The sequence below is a fragment of the Colletotrichum phormii genome (genome assembly GCF_030913505.1).
Source record: "Colletotrichum phormii strain CBS 102054 chromosome Unknown BDP81scaffold_34, whole genome shotgun sequence".
NCBI lineage: Eukaryota > Fungi > Ascomycota > Sordariomycetes > Glomerellales > Glomerellaceae > Colletotrichum > Colletotrichum phormii.
Window position 1 is genome coordinate 1 of NW_026851476.1, and position 9,524 is coordinate 9,524.

Below are 9,524 nucleotides of genomic sequence, written 5' to 3' on the forward strand. Positions count from 1 at the left end.
GGTTTGGAAGTGTGAAGTGTAAATAACGTTTTGCTTTGGCTTGGTAAAAGTGTAAAAGAGTGAGCCGATGGGATGAACTATTGAGAATCATAGGGTTTGACAACTTGACTTTTATACAGAGTTGACGGGTTCCTGTTTACGAGCACGGAGCGCTCTTTTGCTCCGAAATAGCCGTTTATAGCTATGGCGAAGTCATGATCGCTGACGCAGATTGATTGCGAGCCCCACCGCCTCAGCTACTTACAGCCTCGAATAGGTGCATTTCGCAGTGTAGTTGTCAAATGACATGACCAAGTCGTAAACTTACATAGATCAGTATCATGACGATCTACATGACCAAGGGAGCTTGAGCCAACCACAACGAACCATTTTCTCGCTAATGTTGCATGACTCCTTTGTGAAACTGCATCTTCAGGTGCGACAGTTCGTGGTTTTCTTACCGCTTCCACAGAGAGTAGATAATTAGCAGCGCAAATCCCACTTTACGGCAACAAGTCTGCCGAGGATAGAAATAAGAGAAACTAAAATGAGAAAGTCGCTACGAAGCCAAGGATTAAGGAGAAGTAGAACGGCGGTAACAACAACGTCGACGTAAATGAATTTAGACATGCACCCAGACACAATTACATGTAGGTAAGTCTAAGATTAATTAGCCTGGCCTCCAGCTGAAGACGTCTCAGTTATTATGTACTGATATTTCAAGAAGTAGTAAGCAGCAATTCGTCTCTGCATTCGACGCAAACGAAAGGATGTAGAGACGATGCTGTGAGCGGCGACATTTCGCAACAGAAGGCAATGCGACCTGGTAATACCAGCAGGTATGCTCTCCCTGCTTTCGATTCTTGATGCCGAAACTTTAGATGGGTAATTACATGTATAGCTTTCAGTACCGCTGCATTGGTGGCTCATTTCCATAAAGCCTGAGAGAAACTTGGAATAGAAGAGGTTTAGCAACCAGTCCATTGCGTCAGCTTTTTAACCAGGGACAAAAGCCTGACAGCAACACATGTGTGACCAAGGGTTTGATCGATTCAATTCCAGAGTCCCTCGGTACATTGGCAGTTAATATTATGGTTGAAGCTGGCCACAGCAAGGCTCAACGAGACCTTGGATGCTATCGAAAATTTGGGTAAACTTATAACCAGACTATCCCATCGAGTGCGGAATGGCGACAATACATTGGCCCCATAATATGGGCCCTCTGTTTCCCCTCACGACACCTGGTACATCCACCCGCGTCACATACCCCTATGTTTTTCAATATGGTACTTCCACCCAAACCAACATTATCAAAAATGCTACGATAGATTCTAACGATAGTAACGCCTCTGGAGCTTCCACGGGCTCCGCGAAGTCGTATATCTTTGTATTACTACCGGAAGATCTCGCTACCGCCTACACTACCGACTATACGCCGGAACGATATGATAATGCCACTGTTCGACCACGTAAGCCTCCGGAGGTCGAGCCGGGCATACCTGGGCAGTTCGTGCCCCTCAACGTGCCGCAGCAGGCCGCTGAAATACGAGCCCTCCCACCACTACCAATAGACCTCCTATTCGAATTCGTGCCGGCCGGCCTCGTTGGCCGTTGGGTTGAGTAGACGAATACGGCACCGCTCTCCGCAAGGCCGGGGCCAGCGCAGAGACGCTCTCACAGTCGTAACTAGAAACCTACCTCTTCCAACAAAATCTACCTCTTCTTAGGCATTCTGATTTATATAGGATTACATCCCGAATCTAAAATATCAGGATATTGGTCTGTTTCACAGCAGAAAGAAGATCCTATCCATTTGTTTACTCGGTTCATCTCGAGGGACCGCTTCCAGCTCCTCCGCCGCCTCAGGATCTTCGACACGACGAGGATCTCGGTACGAACGCCGGCAGCCCGGCGCCGCGGCCAGCCACGGGAAATTCAGATACCTAAGGTATACCAGCAGGTCAATAAGTAGTCTACTCACATCCAAGAGACCGGAGACCGCTTTTTCCGGGCCGGCTCCGACCTCACTGTCGACGAGGCCATAGTCCGCTTCACGGGCCGGTCTATAGAGACTATAACGATTCCAACAAAGCCAATACCAAAGGGGTTTAAGATATGGGTGCTGGCCCAATCGGGTTACTCCCTCCGCTGGCTATAGCACGTCTATAGAGACGGGCCCTACGGGCTCGTCCCACAAGCCCGCCCAGCCGCTAGTGACCACAAGGCCAAAAAGACTGCTCTTACACCTACACAGCGGGTGGTCACATCACTGCTTTCCCTTCTTCCATTGGCCACTTACCACGTCTTCCTCGATAATCTATTTGCCTCTATAAAGCTCTTCCGTGCTCTGCGGGCTCAGAGAATAGGGGCAACGGGCACGTGCCGGAAGGACGGTAGTATCGATGAGACTCTCATGGCTGAGAAGGAGACAGAAGGCAAGGGACTTCCATGGGGTCAGATCCATACGATCTCTACAGCAGACGGGCAAGTATATTGATACAAACAGCTCTGGGTGGTGTCATACATATTGATCAGTTCGTTTCATCATTGCCTAGGTCAACCAATTCACTTGGAAGGATAATGCCCTCGTTCTCTTCCTCACAACGGTCTTCCGAGAGACATCCGACGTTGTTCGTAACCGTCGCCGGCCCGCTGGAGATACTGCTGCTAAAAAGGCAGCACGGGAGGTCTTCGGTCCCGACGTACGTAAGGACCTCCGGATCCCTCTCGCGATCGATGAGTACAACCACCGTATGAACGGCGTCGATACGAGTGATCAAATGCGGTCCTATTACGACTTTAGTAGACCAGTGAGGCGGGGCAGTTGGCAAGCAATTACCTGGAACTTTCTCCTCGAAGTCATCATTATCAACACGTTCCTTTTACAGTACTGGGGAAGTCCCGAGTGGCCTCGGGTTGAGAACCAGTACGAATAGCGTAGACTACTATCTGCCCAGCTAATCCAGAGGTTTAGACCATTAGCAGAAGGTCGACGTAAGGGACGTCCGAGGAGAGCAACAGATCGAAGGAATGAAGCCGTACCATAGAAATTACACATACGAGGTCGTAAAAATACCAACTCCCCTTGCGTTGGCTGTAGCCTCGTATCGCAGATTGAAGAGAGGAATACGCTAGGCGAGATAAGTAGTAATATTCACACCAGACGGCCGCGGCGGAAGTACACGAGGATGGGCTGCCTCGAAAGTAAATATCGCCCTATATAACTCAGATGAATGCTAGTACAATTTCCATAACCAAAATCTTTGATATAAGGAAGTACCTATTATCAATTATGGCAATTGGGCCAAAAAGGGGCCCACAGATGTCTAATTGGCTCCGTCTCCGCATCTCAATGTACTGTCGCCATTCCGCACTCGATGGGATAAAGTGTAATCCAGCGACGGCATCTATTGCTCAGGTCAACCGCCCCCATAAAGCTAGAAGCACTGACGTGATGAGAAGACACACATAGTTTTGCTGCCACGAATCTGTACTAGGACATGGAGCCACGCGGGGTAACGTATACCGACAGCTTCGCGAGCTACAGTATACGACAATGTAGGAAGCTCAAAGTACTCCAAGTGGGCAAGGAAGAGGATCTAGTCTAAGTAGTGAGTGAGAAGTAGGCGTACCTTCATAAGAAAGCATATCAGTATCTAGGAGACAGGTTCCTCTGCTGTGTATTAAGAGCCCAGCCCTCGTGAGGCCACGTAGGGGTGATTTCAGTATATAGAATGTAAGCTGAAGAGGAGAGATTTGGGGCGGGGATTCCGCAGAGGCAAAACGTTCAAGTGGGACCCACGCGGAATTGGCGCGGTAAGTCGTGGCAGAATCCGGGCCTTAGCCCGGATCCACTAATCGGGTCCAGCCCGTAACACTGTGTGCCGCTAAGAGCCTTCAATGCGTATTCCTAGATCAGTATTCAACGATGAACATAACATCTCAGACAAAGAAAAACAAGGAGCTGGATCATCACGTACGAGTTGAAATATCGGCGCGTGACTAGCAATACGCCGACCTCTGAGGTACTGTCTAGTTACTTACGCCTACAGTCAAGGTTCATAGAATGCCTTCAGGAACATACGTCCACAAGTTTGGACATCTCACCTCGCTAGATTCTGGAGCCGATCTCCAGAGCTTCTTTGGTATAATCTCTTAGCCAGGCATTACCAGCGCTCCAGCGGATCTAGGACTGAGCTCTAAAGCCTGCAGCCTCCGGGTCGCGTCTGAGCATTTTGACAGAAAGCTTTGCGACAGGACATGAACAAGATAATTCTACCATGGTCTTGCGGGGAAATATCTCATGAAGCAATGGACATTTAGTAGCGGATGAGCATTATCGTTCTCGTCGTCGTCTCTTCACTCCGCACATGCATCTAAGGTACCATTGGCCAACCTAGTTTATGGAGCCTAACCGTTGGTTGATAGAGCGCCCTTGTGCTCACCATGACCTGGGTTATCTCACAAACAGCAGCCACTAGAAATATCTGCCAATGCAATGACCACTCCTCGCATGTGGCAGTTGCGCTTGCCTTGATGTTGCTGATCGAGGGGCCAGCAACTCAGAGGAGGAAGATGACTGCGTTTGCCGCCTCCATTATTAGCATCCACTCAAGGATTCAACCAATCAAGGCCGGTTGGCCCAATGGCAAGGCGTCTGACTACGATTGATATGTTATCAGGAGATTCTGGGTTCGACCCCCAGGCTGGTCAATATTTTTGAAAATTCATGCGGGATTTGCGTCTTTGTGATTTTTTTGGCGCTTGTGGACGCGGACGGCGGGGCCGATAAAGTGGAGCCTTTCGGGGCAGTTTTGGAGGTCGCGGCCGGGATTGGCTGGTTGTTTTTGGGGTTGTCCGCACATCGGCCGGGTGCGGAGGCGGGAGGTACGGGGGACGTTTGTAGCCTGTAGGGTCGGTAGGGAACGTGGGGGTTCCGTCCGACGTGCAGGGGCAATCGGAAACTTCCTCCAGACTCTCAGGCTCCTTTGCCTCATGTATTCGTATAAATAGGCTCCGAACTGTTAGAATGCCGGTCGGATGTAATTTGGCTCCTGTGTAGTGCTGATAAATCGCGGCTGGGCCTATCTAGAATATAGATAACGAAGTGTGCACTTACGCAATAATGTCACCCATCCTGAATACTAATCACATAGGACGTTGCCATAAGGCCGTTGGCAAGTAAGATATGTGCTGTTCGTTCCCAATTACGGCAAGCCTTTCCACAGCCTATGGTTTCGGTTCCTTGAAACTCTAAAAGGCCGGCATTGAATTCGGAAGATGTGTTCCTTCGTCAACCACCGCAGGCGGGTGAAGCTCACGGAGCACTGCATTATCTCAGCAATTTAGAGCTTGTCTCGTGTGCCAATTACCCCTCCCACCGGCGCGGTCTTCGGAGAGCTTCTGTTTACCGTGTTTACGTGTGCTGTCACTGCTGTGCCCTATCTACATCCGAACCCCCGGTCAAAGTTGCAATCGCACCTATTGAAAAAAGGCTAATAAAGGCCGTCCCTCCGACGAGCCTATCCGTCCCGTGGCAAATTCTCTAAGAGGTAACAAGTACCGGCAGACGAGCGCGCTGGGAGCAAAAAGTTGCTTTCGGTCGGAAAGTTCCTTGCTCTTCGGTCACTTTTCGCACGAGGTTTTGGTGACCTTGAGAGGTTAGGAAGGTAGACGGGGGTGTAAAGCTGCTGCGAGTTATGGAGCTATGCTCGCTGTGATAGCATGGTTTCTACATGTCATCGGAGGGGTCGGAACTGTTCCGGCAGTCCTGCGAATGGTATTATAAAGAAGCTCAATATGAAGCTCAACTTTCGAGGTCCTGATCTGCTGCCGATTGCTCTCTGCTGGAAGTCGACAAATCATAATAAAGAAACCATCGCCGCAGCAAACCATCCCCAAAGATGCCTCTCCGCGTCCTCCTAACCGGCGCAAATGGCTTCATAGCCCAACACATCCTCGCCCAGTTCCTCGCAGCAGGCCACTCCGTCCGCGCCGTGGTCCGCTCTCAGTCCTCCGTCGACCAGCTCCGCAAGACCTTCGCCTCCTATCCCTCCCCGCAGCTCGACTTCGCCCTGGTACCCGACATCGCCACCCCAGGCGCCTTTGACGCCGTCCTCGTCTCCGACGGTGCGCCCTTTGACGTAGTCCTCCACACGGCCTCGCCCTTCAACTTCCGCAAGGGCAATTCCAACGCCGACTTCCTCGACCCAGCCGTCAAGGGCACGACCGAGATTTTGCATGGCGTGGTGCGCAAGGCGCCCTCTGTGAAGAGAGTCATCGTCACAAGTTCCATGGCTGCCGTGATCGACATCACCAAGCCATCCATCTCCAACCCGGCCAAGATTTATAATGAAAGCGATTGGCTTGATGTCTCGAGAGAAGACGCAGAGGCCTCAACGCACCCGGCGATACCCTACGTCGCCAGCAAGAAATTCGCAGAAAAGGCAGCGTGGGCCTTCATCTCCGATACCGAACCCAAGCCCGCCTTCGACCTCGTAACAATCTGCCCGCCCATCGTCTACGGACCCCTCTACGACGTCTCCGCGACGAGTTCCCCGCAGAACCTCAACGAAAGCAACCACATGCTCTACCAGAGCCTCTGCGGGGCAAGCCTCACCTCGGACTCGCCGGTCCCGCCCGAGATGCTGCACCTGTACGTCGACGTGAGGGATATTGCGCGCGCGCACCTGTTGGCAGCGACGACGCCCGAGGCGGGCGGGAAGAGGTTCCTGGTGAGCCCTGGGGGCGTGTCGAATCAGCAGCTGGCAAATATCTTGCGGGAGAAGCTGCCGCAATGGGAGGGGCGCATACCGAAGGGGGACCCGGCCAAGGCGACGCTGGCGGAGGGTATGTTTGGGGTTGATGCGTCGTTAGCGGAGAAGGTTCTTGGGATGGAGTATAGGACGTTGGAGGATACCATTGGGGATACGGCGGCGCAATTTGTCGAGCTTGAGGATCGGGCGAAGGCTTCTTGAGAGATGCGATGGTGATGGGGTTTACTTATATGTACTACGTCTTGACAATGCTAGACTATCGGTACAAGTTTCCGACTAATGCGCTGGAAGTAACACTGAATGGGATCATCTGGCTCTTTTATGTCTGCTCTGGTCTCCGACTCATCAACTCTTTCCAAACTGCAGACTTTGCGTGTAGCAGTACGAATGAAGGCCGTGTTTCCCCATCTCGCCCCCGTGGCCGCTGTCCTTCATGCCGGAGAAGTAACCCCCGTGGTGCGGTATCTCGGAGACGTTAATGGCGACTGTCCCCGCCTCTACCTTCCGGGCGAGGCTCTCGGCCCTGCCTACGTCACGGCAGTAGACTGATGCCCCGAGGCCGGCGTTGCTCAGGTTGACCCGTTGGAACAGCTCGTCCTCCTCTGACCAGGACAGGATGGGTACTATCGGTCCTGGGGATACAGTCAGCATGGATAGCTCAAGTAGAGGGCCAGAGGAATAAGATGCTCGGGATTGGCGTTGCAACACTTACCGAATTGTTCCTCCTTGACCAAGATAGAGTCATCAGGAGGCTTTGTAACGATGGTTGGGGGTATCCAGAAGCCCTTGGAGTCCTGGGGATGCTCCGCAGCAATCATATTGAAGCCATTCTTCTTGTAATGGTCATAGATATCCTTGACAACGTCATATTGCATCTTATTCGAGACGGGACCGAATAAGCTGGGCGCGTGTGCGTCTTTGGTGATGACGTATTTCTCGGCAACCGCGCTCTTGAAGGCCTCCAAGAACTTTTCATATACCGAATCGTGAACGTAGACTCGCTTCGTCGCGACGCACATTTGACCCGCATTGAAGAAACAACCGGTCGCGACCTGTCCTGCCACCTTTGCAATGTCAATGTCGTCAGTGACGATTGCCGCGTCGTTGCCCGCGAGTTCCAAGGTCAACCGCTTGAGGGTCTTTGCGCAGCTCGCCATGACGCTCTTTCCCGTGGCGATTGTCCCCGTGAAGCTGATCTTGGCGATACCTGGGTGCAGGGTCATGGCGATACCGAGATCGACGCCGCCGTTGACCACCTGTACGACGCCAGGAGGAAACACGTCGATGAGGAGCTCGATGGACTTCATGACGGAGTACGGGGTAAAAGGCGAGGGCTTGACGATGATGCAGTTGCCAGTGATGAGCGAAGATGCCACTTTGATGTTTGATAGGATGAGGGGGAAGTTCCAAGGACATATAGCCCCCACGATGCCCAGTGGCTGGTGAGTGGCGACGATTCTGATGTTGTTGTCCTCGAAAGTGACTTCATCTTCAAGGTAAACGTTTGCTGCTGGTTGTAAGCACGAGCGAGCAAATACAGGAGAAGGATGCAGGCATACAATAGTAAGCGGTTTGATTGCAGGTATTTGTAATCTCAATGTCGGCCATGAGACTCTGTATGCCATATGCCATCAGTATTACTGCGCCTGAACTGATCTTGCGATGAATATGATGTTACTGATTTCCCTGTTTCTCTCATGACGATTTCTTTCAGCTCATCCTTGTGGGTGGTATAAATCTCGACAATCTTGCGCAAGTAGTTGGCTCTCTCTTCGATCGGGGTCTTGGACCAAGTCTTGAGGGCCTTTTGGGCCGCCTCGACGGCTTCCTCAAGGTCCTGCGTCGTGGCAAGAGGAGCATCCCATAGCTGTTCCTCCGTACGGGGATCTGTACATTGGTGGTGGTTATCGCTCCCACGGCGCTGGCCGTTGATGACGTTGAAGAACTTCATGTTGGGAGCTTTCTGGTCGGCGTCCGCTGTCGAATCTAACAGATATCCCATGATGATTGAGAGTTCTAAGTAGGCAGACAGGCCAGCTTAAGAATAGACGTGTCGGCAAAGGCACATCTACCCTCTACCTCGGTCATAGCACCCATCAAAAGGGCCAAGACCTGTCTCAGCCGGCATAGCTGGAACGCGCCCCGAAATGCCACACTGCTACCTGTTCCTGCGGAGAAGGGAGGGGTTCAAGCTATCGGCGATGTCAATCGGCCTTAGGCGTTCCGGATTTGGTGCCGGGCTGCTGACACGGCGGGGGGATTTAAGTTTGACGGCAGTTGAGATAGACAAAGATGGAGCCGCGGGGGTCCTGCAACGAGCAACTCTCCCTCTGATTCAGCCCGCAAGCTCTGGGGTAAAATCATGGGGACTCGGGGGGAGAGTAGGTCGTAGATTGGGGTAGAGGGGTTGAATGAACGACTGGGGATGGATGACAGAGGTTTATGGAGGAGGTTTGTCAGCGACGGAGTGTTGACGGATCAATTCCGGTGAGGGCGGAGTACTGGGATGCCCGCCTGTCATCTAATCATGACTTCAAGCTCCTCGGTGTGGTTCGGTATGGTTCGGTGAGTTCAGGTGAGCGTCGCAGTGCATCACTCTTCATCTTCAGTAATGGAGACTCATTGGCTGCCGATGGATTAAACATTAAATCCCTAGACGGCCCACGTGCCGACGCATCCCACGCATACAGAGCCGCATGGAATCTCTGGATACGCTCGACGTGTTGATTGAAATGTGAGCGTACATAGCATGCAGGGGTTCAAAAATGG

The 9,524-nt window shown here is 52.0% G+C and overlaps 2 protein-coding genes and 1 non-coding gene across 3 annotated transcripts; 2 read left to right on the forward strand and 1 right to left on the reverse strand.

Annotated features, from left to right (window-relative positions):
• The first annotated feature begins 4,610 nt into the window (after positions 1–4,610).
• Positions 4,611–4,692, forward strand: BDP81DRAFT_t352. The gene has a single exon. It is a non-coding gene; the product is annotated as a tRNA-Arg (tRNA).
• Positions 4,693–5,737: 1,045 nt separating this feature from the next.
• Positions 5,738–6,956, forward strand: BDP81DRAFT_385818 (NAD dependent epimerase/dehydratase; the record flags this gene model as incomplete). Its single annotated transcript, XM_060586991.1, has 1 exon — positions 5,738–6,956. The coding sequence occupies exon 1, from the start codon at positions 5,883–5,885 to the stop codon at positions 6,954–6,956; it is 1,074 nt and encodes a 357-aa protein (XP_060438561.1). The 5' UTR covers positions 5,738–5,882.
• BDP81DRAFT_360426 (aldehyde dehydrogenase) lies at positions 6,746–8,706 on the reverse strand (the record flags this gene model as incomplete). Its single annotated transcript, XM_060586395.1, has 4 exons — positions 6,746–7,387; positions 7,468–8,262; positions 8,315–8,369; positions 8,434–8,706. 4 exons carry the CDS (start codon positions 8,704–8,706, stop codon positions 7,101–7,103), a joined length of 1,410 nt encoding a protein of 469 aa, XP_060438562.1. The 3' UTR covers positions 6,746–7,100.
• Between the last annotated feature and the right edge of the window lie 818 nt (positions 8,707–9,524).